This window comes from Saimiri boliviensis, chromosome 14 (genome assembly GCF_048565385.1).
Source record: "Saimiri boliviensis isolate mSaiBol1 chromosome 14, mSaiBol1.pri, whole genome shotgun sequence".
Lineage (NCBI taxonomy): Eukaryota > Metazoa > Chordata > Mammalia > Primates > Cebidae > Saimiri > Saimiri boliviensis.
The window spans coordinates 10,857,914-10,879,725 of record NC_133462.1 but is presented as its reverse complement, the minus strand read 5'-3'; the positions used below and the strand labels follow the sequence as shown (position 1 = coordinate 10,879,725).

Sequence of the window (21,812 nt, the reverse complement as noted above, 5' to 3'; positions counted from 1 at the left end):
AGTAGATGACCCGCTGCCATCTGCTACGAACAGCCAATGCTGTTTGGAGGCACAAATTGTCCCTCAGCGTCCCCATGAATGTTACCCTGAGGCTGACTGCTGAGAGGACAGGTCCACGATTCACCCCCAGACGCCTTCCACCGTTCCCGTTAATTCCCAGGACAAGTGATGGTCAGAGGCAGCTTGGAGAGACCAGACCTACACGCTCTTTAAAATAACTGCATCCTTTAATGGCAGTAATACAATTATTGGATTAAGAGACCACAGGAGAAAAGGCAGGTGACATTTCTGGAAGACAGATATGGAGTATAAAAAGGGTGTGAAATAGTCATGCGACGATCATTGTAAAAATACAGTTCATTATATACATATTTGCACCACCAACTCTCAACTCTGAAATAGTATTTACACTTTTGTTACAATCCTGGTTAGAGAACAATTTTTCTTTAAAAGCTCGGCCTAATGGCAAATGAGAATTTCGGGTGAATTCATAGTCCCATGAGGTTCTTAGGCTGAATATTCCAAGAGGAGGGCTCCAGCTTCTATTTTATCCACAGATTTCGGTTTAAAAAATATTTAATTTTCTTTTACAAAAGAAAATTTTTGAGAGAAAAAAAAAAACACACACAAAACACTGCCACACTTTGTATTCATACTTATTTTACAAACACCAAGGGCTGTGCCCTCTGCTTCAAGGCCAACACTGGTGGCTGAAGACAAATCTCATTAATGATTGCTTAAAAAAAAAGACAGAAAGACCAACCAACCAACCAACCTGATCTCAGCGCTGACCCCTCAGTGCTGTACAGCCCTGCAGGACACCCTGCCTCCTGGCCCCAAACTACGAGCTTTTCATTCTTCTCTTTTTGGGGTGGGATAGGAGCCTTGTTCAGCTGCCCTGAGGAGGGAGGGGGAATCCCTTGCCAGGTGACCAGGTCTCCTAATCGTCAGCCATGAAGAGAGGGCCTGCAGCCATGCGGCGGGTCAGGGAGCCGGGCAGACAGAGCCACAAGGGCACACTTCCTGAGGCTGCTTGAGGCCCAGAGGCAAGAGGCCAGCAGGTCTCCCCCAGCGCCCCTTGCATCCATCTCCCGGGCTCTGTGGGCGAGGCTGGCCATCAGCCAGGGTGGGAGTATGGGGGCAGCACAGGCTCTCCCTCCCCTGCCCTGGCTGCAGGCTTCCTCTCCCTAGGCCCCTTTCTGGAAGTGTCCACAAATCCCATAGCAACACACCTCAGAACCCCTGCATCTGCTGGCTTGGGAGAGGAAACCCAAACACATCAATACCTCGGGCCCTGCAGGTCACACAGTGTGAGGAAGTGCAAGGAAAGCTGAGAAGAAACACTTGGCCAGGAGCCACCCCAGGGCCCCTGCTGTTGGGGCCTGGCGGAGCAGCCACTACATGGATCCTGGAGCTGTCCGGGCCTGGCTGCAGCGGGCACAGCGGTTGTGTGGCTTGAGGACCAGGACAGACCCTGGTGTGGGGTGAGGAGCGTGTGGCCCTGATGGGACAGGTCGGGTAATACTGACAGAAAACTCATGTGTGCCCCAGGGGCTGTCTCCCTGAGGCGGCTCTTCAGGGCCCCGCCCCACACTGGCCCCCAATGCCTGTGTCTGGGTCCAGTTCTCATTCTGGAGGGTTCTGCTGCAGGCTGGGGGCAGGGGAGCAGCCGCTTGCTCTGGATGGAGGGTGGCAGAGAGGGCCTGCATGCCAATCCAGGGACAGAGCAGGCATGCGCCAGGAGCCCCCAGAGTGCCGCTGAGGGCTTTTTCTTTAATACCTTTTTACTGTCACTGTCTCGAGTGGGTTGTCACGCCCCGCAATGAAGAGACAGTGATGGTGCACCCCAGGGTTCCAGAAACACCTGTACCTGCTTCCACACAGGCCCTGCTGCGGTCTGGGTTCTGGATCTCTTCGGCACAGGGTGAGGAGCATTCAGTGCGTTCCCAGACACCAACTGCTCCCTTTGTCCTGGAAAGAAGGGGCCATGCTTTGCCCAGAAAACCCACTGGACCACCAGCGAGGCCTGGCCAGGCAGAGCCCACAGGGCTGAGGCCGGGCATGAGTTGGTTTGCTCAGCAGGAGCCCGAGAGCCCGCCGCACTGACCAGAACTTAAGATGGTTATATACAATTTATAAGTCTCACAGAAAGTACTACTAAAAAAAAAAAAAAAAAAAAAAAAAAAAAAGAGAAAAGCAAAGAAAAGAAAAAGGAGAAAAGAAAAAGGGAACACCCAGCCTGTCTCCCCTGCCCCCCAAGATCCCCACCCTGGGTGATGCCCTGAATGCCACCCTAGAAAGGGCAGCTGGAGCCGCAGCTCTGGCTGGACACTACTGGCAAAAAGGGGAGGCCGTAGGGTCGAAGCCTTTAAAAACATCCTTCAGGGATGCCGCATCCTGCTCGCCCTCGCGGGCCGGGCTGTTGCCAGCAAACGGGCTTCCTGAGCCTGTCTTGGGCGCCTGTTTCACCGTCCCAAACAGGGTGGGCACTGGCAGGTTGTGCACCCCAGGCTGGGGTGGGGCACCCTCCGGGGGCGGGGTGGTGGTGGTGGCAGCGGGGGCCGTGGCGGCTTTGGGCCGGGGCCGGTTGTAGCTGTTGTATCTGTCTGTAGGGGCGCCCCCATCGGCACCGGCCTTCCCCGTGTCTGGCTGTTCCAAGGCGGACTTGCGAACGAACGGGGGCTCCTTGGCCTTGGAGGCCGAGCTCTTGCCATTGCCCTCGGTGCCCTTGGGCTGGGCACCCGTGTCGGCGGCCGGCTCTGCAGCTTTGCCCCCCGTGTTGGGAGTCCTCGGGTCATAGAGGCTGATGCCGCTCAGCACACTGCTCTGCCCACCTCCGCCACCCTGGCCCAGCCCACCAGCTGCCAGCACGCGGGGGTCATAGGGAGCAGTGGCTGGAGGGGAGGCCTCCCCACTTGGGCTGGCGGTTGGAGAGGGCGCCTCAGTGGGGCCAGGCTTGGCAGCCCTGGAGGAAGCTGTGGAGTCTGTCGGTTTCTGTAACCGAGGGTCGGTGGGGGCCTTCCGAACCCGGGGGTCACTGGGTTTGTCGCTGGAGCCAGGGGTGGCAGAGGAGCCAGTGGCACTGACCGTCTTGAGGATGCGAGACAGAAGTTCAAAGTCGGGGAGGTTGGCACCCTGTGTGCTAGAGTCCGTGGAGGTGCCTGGGCGCTGCCGAGCATTGGGGGGCCCTGCCGTGGCAGCGCGGTGCAGCCGGGGGTCCAGGGTGGGCATGGACTGCAGGGCGGCAGGCACGGGGGGCACTGCATCCTGCTTGGGGACAGGCAGGGGGATCAGGTCCTCGGGATTCCAGAGCACGGTGCGAGCGAAGCTGGGCTTGCTCAGGGTCACGTCCTTCTTGATGTGGCTGAACTGCTGCAGCTGTGACCGTGGGTCCCGCAGCGGGTGCCCAGGGAGTGGGTCCAGGGGAATGTTCACAGCCTTCTCCCTCAGGGCTCGCTCCCCTTCTTCCTCCTCCGCCGGGGGTGGCCCAGATCCCTTGGAACTGCTGGGGCCCACAGGGCTGGAATGAAGGCTGCCTTCGAGCTTGGAGGTGGGCAGGGCGCGAGCCAGCCGAGGATCTGAGGGTCCCGAATCCCCTGGGCCAGACCCGCTAGAAGCCTCCGCGTGGCGGGTGAGTCTGGGGTCCCGGCTGAGGCGAGGGTCAGCCAGCCGGCTTCCTGGGGGGTGCCCCTTCTGGAGGCGGGGGTCCCCAAGCCCACTGCTGCTCAGCTCTCCGACTGAAGCAGGGGGTCGGCTGGACGTCTGCTGCCTCAGGGTCTTCAGGATGGAGGTGACACTGCTTCCACCCTCATCCTCGTCACTTGAGTACCAGTTTCCGGTGTCACCTGGGAAAGAACAGAGGAGCAGGGAGGGGTGAGTGGTTGCATCTACTGCCTGCCCCCTCAGACCCCACAGCAGCCCACCGGCGAGTGGCTCCTTTGCTTGTGCCTCTCAGAACCTCAGAACCTCCTCTCTAAGGCCCCCTCCCCTCAGTGGGTGGCAGAAGAGACACAGGGAGCTAAGGTGCTACCGTTTACGCTGCGCTCCCCAGCCTCAGCGGCAACACTGCACTGTTACTTTATTTAAATAACTCACACACCCAAGAGGTGGTGATACTGTCATGCCCATTTGACAGACGTGAAAACAAGAGGCACGGTTCCGTTAAATCAGGGTCAGGGCCAGTACTGACTGGGACTCCTAGCCCAGAGTTCTGCTGCTTCGCCTCGCCCACCTCAAGGATAGTTCAGCCCTCACTGTGGCAAGTCCGGCTGTGGGCACCTCTTTCTGGAAGTCCTGGTAGCAGCCACCATTGACTCAGCTCTGGCTAGGTAGACCTGGGACTCACAGACACTTGCCCCCAACCCAGCTCAAGATGTCCCCATGTCCCAGGGAAGGGCCGGTGTGGACCAACCACAGCCACTGGCTGGTAAGAGGCAGGACCAGCTGGGCCGACTCAGACATGGACTCAAGCAAAACCTAGGCCAGCACAGCCTGAGCCACCAGGGGAGCAGCCCTCTTCCTGCTGTCCCACTGGCTCCTGTCAGGGCCACCTGTGGCCTCTGACTTCAGGATCTAGATACCACTTGCCATTTTACCCCATGTGGACACCACTAAGTCAACCACACAGCACCTGAGACTCAGTGGCTCCTGACTATGATTATTACTGGTTAATTTCAATGACTATCTCTTGTCTGTTGGCTCCTTGAGAACATGGTCTAGGAAAATGGGGGTTGTGAGGGTCTCCCTAAAGCCTCCTCTGGCAGGGCGCAGGCAGTCAATCCTGCTGGCCATCGTCTCCTCTAGGGATCAGCCCTCCACCCTACTCCATGGGATCAGGGTCTCTCTCGGACCCACACAGAAAGGCATTCCTGCCTGCCAGTTTTCTCAGGGACAGGCAGCAGCTCCAGCCCGGCTTCATGGCCCTGGATAGGGGTCTCCCCTGGCCACGGGCTCCTTCCTGACAGGAAACCCAACCTAGAATACCCCACCACCACCCCTCCGGGGGCCTGTGCCCCTGCCCCTGGGGCGGACACATGCCTTCCTCATTCTCCCGGTCCTGCTTGCTGCTCTCAGCCAGCCTCCTCGCTCTTTCCTCCTCCTCCTGCTGCTTCTGCTGGATCCTCAGGTACAGGGCCCTCTGGGCTGAGGGCAGGAAGTCAGGGACACCGGCGCCTGGCTTCGGCCGGCCTGGGGGCCCTCCCTCAGAGAAGCTGTCGGGCTCCAGAGGGTGCTCAGGGAAGAGGTGCTCCCCAGGCTCCCCTGGCAGCTCTTCGTAGTGCCCGTAGTCCTCTGTGGCAGGGAAGAACCGAGGGTTCACGTCGGGAAGGGCCTCCAGGCGCCAACTCCAGCCCCCCTTGACCCTCACTGCAAACCCACCCCAATGGCGATGGAGAGGACGCACAGCCTGCCCCTGCCTGCCCACCCCAGGTCTCAGGGGAAAGGAGCCGCCAGTGGGTAGCCCTGCCTATGTGAAGAATGAGGTTCACAGAGAGGGTTGAGTGATGGGGGTGAACGCTTATGAGGAGTAAAAAGGATGGAACATCAGATGTATGTTTATAAAACACGAGGAGAAAGCTTTGAAAAGACAGACAGAAACAGTCCCTCTGGGAGGCAGACTCTAGAGAGGCCAGGAGTGGAACCTGCACTCTTTCCTGTACTTGATGATTTTTGGATGGACAGGAGTTTCTAACAATCGGTAAGGAAACACCGTGAATCTCACAGTGACTCAACCACATTCAACACCAAACGCCAGGAAAACAGAAGGAAATTGGGCCAAAATGTTGCTCTGGCCACAGGTCAACAGAGGCTCCAGAGTGCCTCCCCTCCCGCTGCACAGCATTAGGAGGTGTCTCAGGAGGCATGGGGCCAGGGCTCTGCCTCCACTCCTGCAGGGTAAGCACTGGCACCGGCCACCTCACCTACGCACTCCCCCAGTGCCCGAGCCAAGAGCTGTGGGCAGCAGCACAGGCTGACGTGGGGACGCAGCAGGCGTGGAGGGGAGAGCAGGCTCGGCGACACCTTCCTTCATGCTGCATGTGTATGACAGATGTGGGCATGGGAGACAGCGAGTCACCAAGGCAGGGGCGGTCTAGAGTCAGTGCTGCCCCACAGAATGCTCTGCAGTAATGGAAATGGTCTAGATCTGCAGGGCAACATGAGGCCACCTCCATCCTCCTGCGGCAGCTGAGCATTTGAAACACGGCGTCTACAAAGTGCACCTGTAACTTAGCCTTCATTAATTTCAACTTCATCAAGTGAACCTGATGGGCCAGCATGCTCTGTGACACATCCGACGCAGAGCTGGGACACACTCGATGAACCAGACAGCCAAGGGTCCCCCTTCACGCACAGTCTGTGCACACACCAGAAACCACTGACCACACAGGTCAGAGAGAGGACTTTGTGGAACACAATTACTCTAGAGACACCTACTCCTAATAGTTTGACCGACTTCTGGCTCCCCGCCAGCAGAGCTTTTCCCGTGTACCTTTCAGACGCATTGGTTACAAGGGGATGAGCTGAGGGAACCCAGTGCCTCCCTGTGGCAGCCTGTTTTTCTTGGCTTTCTAAAGCACCCATTCTCACCCAAGTACCTGCTCTCCCGGATCCACGCACCACCTAAAGCCAAAGACATTCACATTTTGATCTCTAGCATAAGCCTCTCCCTGATGCCCCTGAAACCACCCCCTCAGAATTACCACATGGCCGTCAGATGGGCAGGCACCCTGCAGTGACTATGGCCCATGTCCAGCACCCTATCCCTCAATGCCATTCCTGCCCGCCTTGCCAAACACACACAGGGCTCACACTGGCCCACGGCACCACTCCCAAACCTCGAAGCCCTGCCCTGTATTCCAGCAACTGCTCTGCTGCCTCCGCCCAGGACAGCCGCCAGCAGTTGCCCCAGGTCCACACAGTGCCCCCACCTGCTGCCCTCGGAGGTCCCATCATTCCTCACATCGTGAGTGCTGCTTTACTTCTCAGAGAGACCTTTGTGACCATCCCCATGGAGGTACTGAGCCTTGTGGCCCACCCCCATGGTACCCCACCTTTTTTTTCTAACAATGGCCAGCACTGAAAGGAGCCAACTCCTCTATCTACACGCTTGCCACCTGCCTTGTTCTACCAAGAGGCAACTGAGCAAGGACAGTGGTGGCCTCCCGTGCCTGGCCCTCCTCCTCCGGAGGGCTGCATACCGCATGTCCTACGGCTACAGCATTATCTAACTCCCTCTGCTCACTGGATGTTTGTTACAAATGCAAAATAAAGGCAAGGAGGAAGGAAAACGGGCTGGTAATGAGGACAGAACCCGGAGTTCTGGGGTGACACTGGCAGCTCCAAGCCAAGAACTGTCTGGAAGGAGGTGGCTCTTGCCAGGCCACGACCAACCGAGTCCTCTCAGCCTCACACCCCTGCACTCTCTTCCCTCTACCTTCCCATACTTCCGATTCCAGAAAAGCTTGCAAAACTAAAAAACCCTATACTGATGATAAACAGGATACTCCTTTCCTCCTCAATAGAATAATGAATCCCATGTCACTGAGAATAGTCAACTGTTAAATGGGACACAGATGGACTCTGGAGTCATGCTTTCAAAGAGACTTGGACGAAGAGAGAGAAATCACATCTCCCCAACTCTACTGCACTGTGCAAAGCCCGCAGCCCCATGCAGCCACGCCTGGAGCCCCGCATACCTGCATCCCCCAGGAGTCCCGGCTCCATCTCCATGCCCTCCTGCTGCTGGTAGAAGTTTTCATAGAAGTTCTGGGCTGGCGGGATGGGGGGCATCATTCCAGAATGTGGGGAGTCTCCAGGACCGTAGGGCATCATTGGGGGGCCACCAGGGCCCATGGGTGGACCAGGATTCATGCCAGGGCCCATTGGCATGTCGGGATGCATATCGGGGTGCATGTCAGGATGCATGTCGGGGTGCATGTCGGGGTGCATGTCAGGGTGCATTGGACCACCCATTGGCCCAGGGGGTCCCATGTTGGGCCCAGGGCCCATTGGCCCTGGAGGTCCACCAGGTCCAGGGAACCTAGAAGAGGAAAAAGGCACCTGTGAGAGAAGCTGCAAAGGAGGGCGCTGGCCAGAGACCAGGACTCCCACAGCTAGGCAGAGAGGCAAGACCCTGCTCCAGCCAGGCTTGTCCTGCCAAGAGAAGCCTGGCTGGGCCCAGGACAGCATGCCCTGGCCTGCCACAGGAGCCCAGGGCACTCACCTTACACCCAGCTTCTCAGCCAGCTGTCCTGTGGGCCGTACCACAATCTCAAACAAGGAGGGGATCTTCTTGTTGTACATGTCCTGCTGCTGCAGCTGCTGCGGGGACAGGGGCTCATGCACTGGCATGGGCATCTGAGGGGGCCCTGGCGGCGGGGGAGGGGGAGGAGGTGGGGGTGGGGGGCCACCCTGCATGGGCCTGCCATTGGGAGAAGTTGGAGCCTGCGGGCCGGGGGGCCGAGGTGGGGTGGGTAGGAGGCCCACGCCAGGGGGTGGTTTGGGCAGGGGGTTGATGCCCTGCTTCTTCAGTTCCTCCACCTCCTTCTCATCCTCGGCACCTGCTTCTGCATCGTCGGCCAACATCTGCAGGTGAGACAGAACAGAAGAAGGTGTGGACAGGGGTTGGGCTGGAAACCCCTCTCCAGCACTGAGAGCTGAAGTTTATGAGGAAAAGTCCGCAATACAAGGACCTTGAGATCTTAAGGCATAAAGCGAATGACCACCATGGCTCTGTAACAAACATCACCATTAGTCACCTCTGTTCCACTCTCAGGGACCAGCTAGCAGGGGGTGCTTTCCTGTTCTGTGGCAAAACACACATAACAAAGTGTACTGTTTAACCATTTAAAGTGAACGGCTGGGCTTGGGGGCTCACATCTGTAATCCAGCACGCAGAGAGGCTAAGGTGGGCAAATCACTTGAGGCCAAGAGTTCAAGACCCGTCTAGCCAACATGGCAAAACCCCATCGCTACTAAAAATACAAAAATTAGCCGGGTAGCGCATGCCTGTAGTCTCAGCTACTCAGGAGGCTCAGGCAGGAGAATCACTTGAACCTGGGAAGCAGAGGCTGCAGTGAGCTGAGATCATACCACTGCACTCCAGCATGGGCGATGGAGGAGACTTTTGTCTCAAGAATAAATAAATCGGAGGCCGGGCGCGGTGGCTCAAGCCTGTAATCCCAGCACTTTGGGAGGCCGAGACGGGTGGATCACGAGGTCAAGAGATCGAGACCATCCTGGTCAACATGGTGAAACCCCGTCTCTACTAAAAATACAAAAAAATTAGCTGGACATGGTGGCGCGTGCCTGTAATCCCAGCTACTCAGGAGGCTGAGGAAGGAGAATTGCCTGAACCCAGGAGGCGGAGGTTGCGGTGAGCCGAGATCGCGCAATTGCACTCCAGCCTGGGTAACAAGAGTGAAACTCCGTCTCAAAAAAAAAAAAAAAAAGAATAACTAAATCAGGCCAGGTGTGGTGGCTGACGCCTGTAACCCCAGCACTTTGGGAAGCTGAAGCAGGCAGTTCATCTGAGGTTGGGAGTTCCAGGCCAGTTTGACCAACATGGTGAAACCCCATCTCTACTAAAAATACAAAAATATTAGCTGGGTGTGGTAGTGGGCACCTTTAATCCCAGCTACTTAGGAGGCTGAGACGGGAGAATCGCTTGAACCTAGGAGGCAGACGTTGCAGTGAGCCGAGATTGCGCCACTGCACTCCAGCCTGGGCGACAGAGCCAGACTCTGTCTCAAAAATAAAAAAAATAGGCCGAGCACAGTGGCTCACGCCTGCAATTCCAACACTTTGGGAGGCTGAGATGGGTGGATCACAAGGTCAGGAGTTGGAGACCAGTCTGGCCAACAGGGTGAAACCCTCATCTCTATTATCTGACCACGGTGGCGCACATCTATAATCTCAGCTAAGAAAGCTGAAGCTGGAGAATTGCTTGAACCCAAGAGGCGGAGGCGGCAGTGAGCGGAGATCATGCCACTGCACTCCAGCCTGGGTGACAGAGCAAGACTCTGTCTCAAAAAATAAATAAATAAACAAAATTTTAAAAATTAAGTGCATGATTAATGCAGCCACCACCTTTACCTAGTTCTAGGACATTTTCATCACCCCTAAAAGAGACCATGTACCCACTAAGCAATCACTACCTGCCCCCTGCTCCCAGCCCAAGAGCCACTCTGCTTCTGGTCTCTGTGGACCTGCCCCTGCTGGACAGCTCCTGCAAACAGACTCACACGGCGAGAGGACTCTGAGAGCACGTGCCTGTTTCCTCCAGGCGCCCTCACACATCCAGTCCCGTGGCTGAGTTTGCCTGTGTCCGTTCACTGCAGTAAAATCTTGGCTGTGAGTCCGCAAGCAAGTTGCTCTGGGTCATCTTGGGGATCCCAGCACAGATCCCTCAGTGGGCCCTAACACTTATCCTAACAGGGTCAGGATAAACTAGTCCTGACTCTCTGCCTGGGAGCAGCAGGGGTCACAGACACAGGACCCTCCGGTGGGGATTATGCACTCGAAGCTTTCATTTCTCCTAGCTATTAGTACGTGGACCCTGGAACCCCAGGCTCCAGCAAGAATGTGGCTTCATGGAGGAGGCGTGTAAATGGCGCGGTGGAACCCCTCTGTCCCTCTGAGCCCAGCTACTCCAGGTGTGGTCAGCGTGTGAACCAGCACCACAGGGGCACCCGTGGAGGCGGAATCCGCATTCTCCCCGCGGAGTGTGGGCAACATCACCTGAGATGAGTCTTGCTGAGGGAGCCCCGAGCGTTGCACCGGCTCCCAGCACTGCTGCTTTCAGCACTGCCGTCAGCTCACTTACTCCTGGCCCAAGGGCCCTTCCTCAACAGTGTGTGCCGCCACGGCTTGCGCTGCCTCTGCTACCCTGCACCTCCTCCTCTTTAGTCCCAACTGTTGAACACCCTGGGGCTGCCAGGCTCACCTCCTCACAGAGCCTCCTGAATACCTGCCTCGCCAATAGAGCCCTGCTAGAGTCCTGGACGCCTGCACTTGCTGGGCATGGCCTGACCCACATGGGTCATCAGCATCTGCCCAAGGACCGACGCACCACCCTCAGTGCCTGTCACACACAAGGCACAGAGACTGCTCGCGTGAACGGCTAAGCATGGAACACAAACCAACACAACCTGCCCCGCACTCCCTGGACTCCAGAGGCTGGGTCCAGGGCAGGGTTCTGAGAAAGCTCAGGCCCTGACTGGTTGACTCCACCATGGAGTCAACTGCAGAGTGAACCCAAACTGCCCATCGGTCCTTCGAGCACAGATCCCAGGAGGGCACCTCTGTCCCCGCCCCCTTCACCAGCAAAGACAAGCACCACTAGCTGAGACCACTAGCATCCTGCTGGATGCCAAAACCTATCTAGCCAAGACAGACTCTCAGTGATCACAGGAGTTTCCAAAAGTCAGCCACCTTCTGCAAGCAAAAAGCGACTAGTAGAGGTGCAGAGGCATGTGGGCTGAGCCCCATCAGGCCATGTGAATAAGCTCCAGGTTGCTGGTTACCATGTTAAGCTTTTGCCCTGAACTGGGAACAACTCAAATGTCCGTCAACAGATGCCTGGATAAACAAACTTAATCATCCACTCATCGGGGCACTACACAGTCACAAATGGTAACGAGCTGGTACTTGCAACAACACGGGGAGATCTCAAAGGCTTCATACCAAGTGCAAGAAGACAGATGCAGTGTGCGCGCACACATACACAAACTCTTAAAGGCTGTTTACCTCACAATTCTATTTATATGACTTCCTTGAAAAAGCAAAACCACAAGACAGACTCATCCACGGTTGCCAGGCACTGGAGATGTGGAGAGGCATTTACCATAAAGGACACACTGGAGTTTCTGGGGTGAAAGAATGGGTTTCCTACATCCATCTTGTCAGGTGGTGACATAACTCAACATCTCTGTCAAAACTCATGGAACTATATGGGCGGGTGCAGTGGCTAATGCCCATAATCCCAGCACTTTGTGAGGCCGAGGCTTGGAAATCACTTGAGGTCAGGAGTTCGAGACCAGCCCAACCAACATGGTGAAACCTAGTCTCTACTAAAAATACAAAAATTGGCCGGGCGCGGTGGCTCACGGCTATAATCCCAGCACTTTGGGAGGCCGAGACGGGTGGATCACGAGGTCAAGAGATCGAGACCATCCTGGTAAACATGGTGAAACCCCGTCTCTACTAAAAATACAAAAATTAGCTGGGTGTGGTGGCACGTGCCTGTAATCCCAGCTACTCAGGAGGCTGAGGCAGGAGAATTGCCTGAACCCAGGAGGCGGAGGTTGCGGTGAGCCGAGATCGCGCCATTGCACTCCAGCCTGGGTAACAAGAGCAAAACTCTGTCTAAAAAAAAAAAAAAAAAAAAAAATTAGGCTACGCATGGTGGTTCACGCCTGTAATCCCAGCACTTTGGAAGGCTAAGGCGGGTGGATCACCCAAGGTCAGAAGTTCGAGCTGACCAACATGGAAAAACCCTGTCGCTACTAAAAATACAAAATTAGCCAGGTGTGGTGGTGCATGTCTGTAATCCCAGCTACTTGGGAGGCTGAGGCAGGAGAATCGCTTGAACCCAGAAGGTGAGCCAAGGTTGCGATGAGCCCAGATTGCGCCACTGCACTCCAGCCTGGGCGACAGAGTGAGACTGTCTGAGAAACAACAACAATTAAAAAAAAAAAAAAAAAAAAAAACACCCATAGAACTATATATTAAATAGGGAGAATTTTGCTGGAAATAAACTGTGCTTAATAAACCTGACTAGGTGAAATCTACATGTAACTGAGGTACTGAAGATAAAGGTATGACATATGCATTTCTTTTTTTTTTTTTTTTTTTTTTGAGACGGAGTTTCGCTCTTGTTACCCAGGCTGGAGTGCAATGGCGCGATCCCGGCTCACCGCAACCTCCGCCTCCTGGGTTCAGGCAATTCTCCTGCCTCAGCCTCCTGAGTAGCTGGGATTACAGGCACGTGCCACCACGCCCAGCTAATTTTTTGTATTTTTAGTAGAGACGGGGTTTCACCATGTTGACCAGGATGGTCTCGATCTCTCGACCTCGTGATCCACCCGCCTCGGCCTCCCAAAGTGCTGGGATTACAGGCTTGAGCCACCGCGCCCGGCCTGACATATGCATTTCACTGTAAAGTGGATCAAGAAAAAAAGATATGCACACACGTATAGACTAAAATGTAAGAGCACAAAAATAAGGCAAATAGGGCAAAATGTTACAAACAGATGAAACTTGGTATATCTTGGAATTCTCTGTTATTCTTAACCACCTGCTTCCACATAAGCATCATGACCAACACCAAATGCAGGCAAGTTTCCAAACCTGGAAGTGATGGCTGAAAACAGACATTTCCAGACAGACAGAAACATCACCTAGAATCGGGAAAATAAAACTGAAGACAAAGAGGGTGAAGAGGAGTAAAAGAGCACAAACGCTTCACGAAAGGGTTGTGAGGGCCTAGTCCTTTTTTTTTTTTTTTTTTTTTCTTTTTTTCTTTTTTTAAATTAAGATGGGGTTTCACCATGTTGGTCAGGCTAGTCTTGAACTCCCGACCTCAGGTGATCCGCCTGCTTTCGCCTCCAAAGTGCTTGGATTATAGGCGTGAGCCACCACGCCCAGCCGAGGGCCTAGTCCTGAAGGGGTCCCCAGCTCTGATGGACCAAGGCCATAGCTGTCTTAGCAGGAAGGCAACGGTGGATACCCCACACTTTTCACCAGGGTTAATCTAAGCCCTTCCAAGATGGCTACTGTGACTTTTGCTTTCTTCCCATCACAGCTGGACTCTGGGATGCTCTGTCCTGGTTTGACAGCATTTCTAACCTATAACACGGCATGCATGATATTGATGCTTTCAAAATGTCTATGGAGGCCAGGCATGGTGGCTCACACCTATAATCCCAGCACTTTGGGAGGCCGAAGCAGACGGACTACCTGAGGTCAGGAGTTCAAGACCAGCCTGGCCAATATGGTAAAACCCCATCTCTACTAAAAATACAAAAATTAGTTGGGCGTGGTGGCAGGCACCTGTAATCCCAGCTACTCAGGAGGCTGAGAAAGGAGAATCACATGAACCCAGGAGGCGGACACTGCAGGGAGCCGAGATTGCACCACTGCACTCCAGCCTAGGCAACAAGAGTGAAATTCCAACTAAGAAAAAAAAAAAAAAAGAAAAATTGGTACCAAAGAGAACACACAAAAACATATAGTTATAATGCCAAGAGCTGCTTAAAGAACTCAGATAAATTCAGAAGGTACAAATTTTCAGGGAAGGAGTCTCTGTGCTTATTCCCAAGCAGAAACCTACAACCGTCTAACTTTGGCAAACATCAAGTTTTGCTTTCAGAAAACATTTCTTGACACAGAATTTACTTTTAACGAGCTCAAAAGTAGGCACTTTCTATGAAGCCGACGGAGATCAAATGTAATCTCAATGCCACTTAAAAAAATTTTTTTTTCTAGCCATTGAAAGTACACACATGGTGAAAACCCTCTCTACTAAAAATACAAAAATCAGCTGGGCATGGTGGCAGGCGCCTGTAATCCCAACTACTCAGAAGGTTGAGACAGGAGAATCACTTGAACCTGGGAGGTGGAGGTTGCAGAGAACTGAGAGATCACACCATTGTACTCTAGCCTGGAGAATCACTTGAACCCCGGAGATGGAGGCTGTAGTGAACTGAGATCACATCATTGCACTCCAGCCTGGGTCACAAGAGCAAAACTCCCTCTCAAAAAAGCTGGGCGTGGAGGCAGGTCCCTGTAATCCCAGCTACTTGGGAGGCTAAGGCACAATAATCGCTTGAATCTGGGAGGCAGAGGCTGCTGTGAACAGAGATGGTGTCATTGTACTCCAGCCTGGGGAACAGAGCGAGGCTCGATTTCAAAAACAAAATTTAATTTCACCTGTTTCATGTTTTTTTTTTAAACGTGGCTACTGGAAATTTTTAAATGAACAAAGTGACTCTGTGGTGCTCCTGTGGGCAGCACCGTCCTGGAGCACAAACTTAGAGCCTCCAGCAGGGGGCAGACCTCAGTCAGAGATTGTCGAGTACTCTCAAGAAGTCAGGCCACTCTGGCCATTGCTTCCCAGATCAAACAGCTCAGACTCCAGGTACATACTGTACAAAACCCTAGGGCAGGCCCGGTGGGGTGGCTCACGCCTGTAATCCCAGCACTTTGGTAGGCTGAGGCGGACAGATCATGCGGTTAAGAAATCAAGACGATCGGCCGGGCGCGGTGGCTCAAGCCTGTAATCCCAGCACTTTGGGAGGCCAAGGTGGGTGGATCACGAGGTCGAGAGATCGAGACCATCCTGGTCAACATGGTGAAACCCCGTCTCTACTAAAAATACAAAAAATTAGCTGGGCATGGTGGCACGTGCCTGTAATCCCAGCTACTCAGGAGGCTGAGGCAGGAGAATTGCCTGAACCCAGGAGGTGGAGGTTGCGGTGAGCCGAGATCGCGCCATTGCACTCCAGCCTGGGTAACAAGAGCGATACTCTGTCTCAAAAAAAAAAAAGAAAAAAGAAAAAAAAAGAAATCAAGACGATCCTGGCTAACATGAACATGGTGAAACCCCCTCTCTACTAAAATACAAAAATTAGCTGGGCTTGGTGGCGGGTGCCTGTAGTCCCAGCTACTCCAGAGGGTGAGGCAGGATAATCACTTGAACCAGGGAGGCAGAGGATGCAGTGAGCTGAGATTGCACCACTACACTCCAGCCTGGATGACAGAGTGAGACTCCATCTCAAAAAACAAAACAAGGGCTGGGCGCGGTGGCTCAAGCCTGTAATCCCAGCACTTTGGGAGGCCGAGGCGGGTGGATCACAAGGTCAAAAGATCGAGACCATCCTGGTCAACATGGCGAAACCCCGTCTCTACTAAAAAATACAAAAAATTGGCTGGGCATGGTGGCGCATGCCTGTAATCCCAGCTACTCAGGAGGCTGAGGCAGGAGAATTACCTGAACCCAGGAGGCGGAGGTTGCAGTGAGCCGAGATCGCGCCATTGCACTCCAGCCTGGGTAACAAGAGTGAAACTCCGTCTCAAAAAAAAAAACCCAAAAAACAAACAAACAAAAAAACCCCAGGGCAGCAGGCTCCCCAGAGGGACTGGCCTTTTCCTACAGACGCCCTGCCAATAGGGAGTGGAGTTCTCCTACGTCTGCTTGCACGGGGCTTTCCCTATAGCCCTCACAGGGTGCTCCTAACAATCATTAACAAGACAGTCACTGACGGATGGATTCTGGAAGCTGGCAGATGTGCTGATGCCTTGATCCTTTCCATTCTCAAAACACAGCCAATCTGGAACCTTCTGTGAACTAGAAGGCAGGCAGGAAAGCTTCATTATAAAAGATACCGGTTCCCGCACCTGCTCATCCCCAGATGAACTGGGAAACCCAGGACTGGTATTTGGGTATTTAACCCTAACCCAGAGTCCTCAGCCAGACTCCTCAGGGAGGACAACAAATGCCAGGATGAGTTTCAAATGTCACCCAGCTAGTGGGGAAGCCCTGACACCTCCCCCAAGGGAGCCCCCTCTTTTGGATCCCCAGCTTCTCTCTACTTTCTCTAATGCATAATGGGGGGCCCTGAGAGTTGCACAGAAACGTTTGACTTTTCCACCAAAATACAACCCTTGCCTCTTCTTTGTATATCTTTGGGTTTTTTGTGTCTCTTTTGAGATAGGGTCTTGCTCTGTTACCCAGGCTGGAGTGTAGTGGCATGATCATGGCTCACTGTAGCCTGGATCTCCTGGACTCAAGAGATCCTCCCACCTCAGCCTCCCAAGTAGCTGGCATGCACCACCACACTTGGCCTTTTTTTTGTGAGACAGAATCTTGCTCTGTTGCCAGGCACCAGGCCGGATTGCACTGGCACAATCTCGGCTCACTGCAACCTCCACCTCCTGGGTTCAAACAATTCTCCTGCCTCAGCTTCCCAAGTAGCTGGGACTACAGGCACACGCCACCACGCCCAGCTGATTTTTATATTTTAGTAGAGACAAGGTTTCACCATATTGGCCAGGATGATCTCAATCACTTGACCTTGTGATCTGCCCGCCTTGGACTCCCAAAGTGTGGGGATTACAGGCGTGAGCCACCGCAGCCAGTGGTCAATGTTTTTTTTTGTTTTTTTTGAGACAGAGTATCTCGCTGTGTCACCCAGACTGTGGTGCAGTGGCGCAATCTCAGCTCAACGGTTATTTCCGCCTCCTTCAAGCGATTCTCCTGCTTCAGCCTTTTGAGTAGCTGGGACTACAGGCATGTGCCACCAAGCCCTGCTAATTTTTCTACTTTAGTAGAGATGGTGTTTCACCATGTTGGCCAGGATTGTCTTGATCTCTTAACCACATGATCTGTCTGCCTTGGCCTCCCAAAGTGCTGAGATTACAGGAGTGAGCCCCTGCACCGGGCCTGCATTTTTTTTTTTTTTTTTTTTTTTTTTGAGACAGAGTCTCACTCTTGCACAGGCTGGATGGAGTGCAGTAGTGCAATCTCAGCTCACTGCAACCTCTGCCTCCTGAGCAGTCGTGACTACAAGCATGTGCCACCACGCCTGGGTAATTTTTATACTTCTAGTAGCAATGGGGTTTTGCCATGTTGGCCAGGCTGGTCTTGAAAACTTGGCCTCAGGTTATCTGCCCGCCTGAGCCTCCCAAAATGCTGGGATTACCAGTGTGAACCACTGTGCCCAGCCCATCCAAATTTTTTAATTTTTAGCAGAAACAAGGTCTCATGTCTCACTATGTGCCTACGCTGGTCTCGAACTCCTGAGCTCAAGCGATCCTCCCACCTCAGCCTCCCAAAGTGCTGGGGTTACAGGTGATTTGTGTATCTTTGTGTATTGCGGGCTCTCTCTAACAGCTAAGAGATCACAATCCATGCTTGGAAGCACATCAGGCAGTATTCCTTTCATTTAGCCTTTTCCACAGGCAAACAGCAGCAGCCTGTACTGGCCTAACACAAGACACGTGCCCACCTCAATTACCTGCAGAAGAGAACACAGTCCCCATGTCCTCCTTAGAATGGCCCAACTCCAAATAAACTCAGCTGGGCACTACAGAGGCTAGACAGGCAGGCTACAGCACTGAGGCCTGGGGTGCACATTACCTTATCCAAGAGCTCCCTGGTCTCTTCGGTCAGAGGGTCATGAGAAAACATGCAGTCGTCACCATTGATGCAGTTCCCTGTGGTGTGGTACAGCTTACACGGGAAATCGCGTTCATGGCAAATTAAGGTAAATGCTTCACCTCACAGAACCCTCCCGAAGGCAGAATCCAACTCCCTTTGTTTTGGAGATAAGAAAACTGAACCCAGAAAGGTGAGGGTAGGTGCTCAGGGCTGCTCAATGGGTTGGCAGCAGACCCATGAAGAGACCCTGGCACTCCAGAATGCAGACCACTTCCTCCCCTACCACACTGGTTGGGGGCTTCGTCCTCAGCTTGTCAACCAGACTGAGGAAGTTAAACGACTTGCCCAAGGTATAAAAGCCCCTGGAAGAATCTCAGGCGACGGTATGGGCCAGTCTTGGGAGCCCATAGAAGACAGAACAGGAACCATGTGCATCTCCATTTACTCCCTGGAAGGACAGGAAAGGCAGAGCCCTCTGAGGGCGGATGTGAGCGTTAGATGAGATGGAGACACAGAAAGCTGTTGGCACAGAGAGAGGAAGCACAGCAAAAGAAGGTCAGCTGTTACTACCGTGAAGGAACAGAGAAGTTCTGCACCTCGTTCAGACCAGATGCTGGCACCAAAGGATATCATGCATGTAGGGGCAGTTCTCGGCTCTGGCGCAAAATCCAGTGATGTAAAACTTGCACAGTTCTCGCTTCTTTGGGAGTTCAATGTCATGGCTAAAATTACAGTGGTCTCCCTAGAAGAGAAGCAATGAAAACGTAAGGCGGTGACGTGGGGAGCTCTCGCTTACTTCTATGTGCACAGGGAAGAAATACTGTCACTGCTGGTGCATGGAGGGGCCAGGGACAGAAACAAATCCCCCTGGGAAAGGACGACAGGTCTAGGAAGCACAGGGCCCAGAGGCTGTTGCCCATAGGGTCTCACTCTGTTGCCCAGGCTGGAGTGCAGCAGCACAATCATGGCTCACTGCAGCCTCGCCATGTGGGCTCAGTTGATCCTCCCACAGCTAGGACTACAGGCCCACATCACCAAGCCAACAAATATGTTTTGAAATGTTTTGTTGAGACAGCATCTCACTATGTTGCCCAAGGTCGTCTGAAACTCCGGGGTTCAAGTGATCTTCCCACCTTGGCCTCCCAAAGTGCTGGGATTATAGGCATGAACCATTAAGACTGGTCACTTCTAGGGCCGGGCGCGGTGGCTCAAGCCTGTAATCCCAGCACTTTGGGAGGCCGAGGCGGGTGGATCACGAGGTCAAGAGTTCGAGACCATTCTGGTCAACACGGTGAAACCCCGTCTCTACTAAAAATACAAAAAATCAGCTGGGCACGGTGGCACGTGCCTGTAATCCCAGCTACTCAGGAGGCTGAGGCAGGAGAATTGCCTGAACCCAGGAGGCGGAGGTTGCGGTGAGCCGAGATCGCGCCATTGCACTCCAGCCTGGGTAACAAGAGCGAAACTCCGTCTCCAAAAAAAAAAAAAAAAAAAAAAAAAAAAAGACTGGTCACTTCCTAAATTTAAAGAAAATCCTTTTGTCCATTTCTCTTCCTCCTAGCACCTGGATGTGATGCCAGGAGGCACAGAAGCCATCATGTAACCATGAGGACAAAAGTCACATTTATTTATTTACTTTTTTTTTTGAGATGAAGTTTTACTCTTGTCGCCCAGGCTGGAATGGAATGGTGTGATCTTGGCTCACTGCAACCTCCGCCTCCTGGGTTCAAGCGATTCTGCTGCCTCAGTCTCCCGAGTAAGTGGGACTAGAGGCACGCACCACCACACCCAGCTAATTCTGTATTTTTAGTAGTGATAGGGTTTCTCCATGTTAGTCAGGCTGGTCTCAAACTCCTGACCTCAAGTAATCTGCAAGCCTCAGCCTCCCAAAGTGCTGGGATTACAGGTCTCAGCCACTATGCCCAGCCAAAAGCCACAGGTTTAAAGATGGCAGAATAGTAAGCAGGAAGGAGCCTAGGTCCCCAGGGTACCCTGACCACTGCACTGCCAGGTACTGCCCACCCGGCTCTAGAGTCCTGGTTCTGAGAAACAAACATCTATGTGTTGAAGCCAATAGAGTTAAGCTTTCCTTTATTTCTAGCTGAACACGATCAAGAACACAACACCTGGGTGAAATCCAGAATTGTGTTTTCCAGCCCTCATCATTCAGTCCTCAGGAATCACTCACCATCACTTGAACTGAAGACAGCAGCTGATCCATCCCCCTAACTCTTAGAAATGCCTATTCTCTCTCTCTCCGGTTTTTTTTTTTTTTTTTTTTTTTGACAGTTTTGCTCTCATCACCCAGGCTGGAATACAATGGCATGATTTTGGCTCACTGCCTCCCAGGTTCAAGTGATTCTCCTGCCTCAGCTTCCCAAGTATCTGAGATTACACAGGCATACCCAGCTAATTTTTGTATTTTTAGTAGAGATGAGGTTTCACCATGTTGGCCAGGATGGTCTCGAGCTCCTTACTTCAGGTGATCCACCCGTCTTGGCCTCCCAAAGTGCAGGGATTACAGGCGTGAGCCACTGCACCCAGCCTTTTTTTTTCTCATACAGGTTCTCACTCTGCCACCCAGACTGAAGCGCAGTGACACACAGATCATTGCCGCCTTGATCTCCCAGGATCAAGAGATCCTCCTGCCTCAGCCTCCTTAGAAGCTGGGACTATAAGCGGACGCCACCACACTGGGCTTAAAAAAACTATTTTTTTTAAAGAGATGGGGGTCTCATTATGTTGCCCAGAGTGTAGTCATTTGTTTTTGCCTATATTTTATGATTCTTAAAAGAATATAAATTATAACTAAATAAGAAATACTGGCCGGGCCAGGCGCAGTGGCTCAAGCCTGTAATCCCAGCACTTTGGGAGGCCGAGGCGGGTGGATCACGGGGTCAAGAGATCGAGACCATCCTGGTCAACATGGTGAAACCCCGTCTCTACTAAAAATACAAAAATTAGCTGGGCATGGTGGCACGTGCCTGTAATCCCAGCTACTCAGGAGGCTGAGGCAGGAGAATTGCCTGAACCCAGGAGGCGGAGGTTGCGGTGAGCCGAGATCGCGCCATTGCACTCCAGCCTGGATAACAAGAGTGAAACTCCGTCTCAAAAAAAAAAGAAAAAAAAAGAAATACTGGCCAGGCACAGTGGCTCAAACCTGTAATCCCAGTACTTTGGGAGGCCAACGCAGGTGGATCACCTGCTGTCAGGAGTTTGAGACCAGCCTGGCCAACATGGCGAAATCCTGTCTCCACCAAAAATACAAAAATCAGCCAGGTGTGGTGGTGTGAGTCTATAGTCCCAGCTACTCAGGAGGTTGAGGCATGAGAACTGTTCGATCCCAAGAGGCACAGGTTGCAGTGAGCTGAGTTCACGCCACTGCACTCCAGCCTGGGCAACAGAGTTAGACTCGATCTCAGAGGAAAAAAAAAACTATTTTATACACAACATTATTTGTTTGAGGCATCTGTTTCTTTCCAAGACAGTTGCAGGGGTGCACTGTGCCCTGAGCATACATCTGCTGGTGCCTGGTGCCGCCTTAACACTGGGATAAGCTGGCGGCTAAACTAACTCTGGGTTATTACACTTGTTTCCTTCAGAACTCTGGTCCATCTTCTGACATTGAACTCTGCTGTGAAGTCCAAGGTTAACC

The 21,812-nt window shown here is 53.2% G+C and overlaps 1 protein-coding gene across 4 annotated transcripts in view; it reads right to left on the bottom strand.

Annotated features, from left to right (window-relative positions):
* Nucleotides 1-208: 208 nt before the first annotated feature.
* ZC3H4 (zinc finger CCCH-type containing 4) overlaps nucleotides 209-21,812 on the bottom strand; it is a 48,328-nt gene continuing 26,724 nt past the window's right edge. For all 4 annotated transcript variants that reach the window (XM_039465426.2, XM_074386139.1, XM_074386140.1 and 1 more), the window contains 6 exons: nucleotides 18,788-18,899; nucleotides 18,137-18,246; nucleotides 8,222-8,583; nucleotides 7,695-8,038; nucleotides 5,038-5,289; nucleotides 209-3,845 (listed from right to left, as the gene is read on the bottom strand). In XM_039465426.2, coding sequence (XP_039321360.2) covers nucleotides 2,332-3,845; nucleotides 5,038-5,289; nucleotides 7,695-8,038; nucleotides 8,222-8,583; nucleotides 18,137-18,246; nucleotides 18,788-18,899 — 2,694 coding nt within the window. In that variant the 3' untranslated portion in view covers nucleotides 209-2,331. The remainder of the gene's footprint in view (nucleotides 3,846-5,037; nucleotides 5,290-7,694; nucleotides 8,039-8,221; nucleotides 8,584-18,136; nucleotides 18,247-18,787; nucleotides 18,900-21,812) is intronic.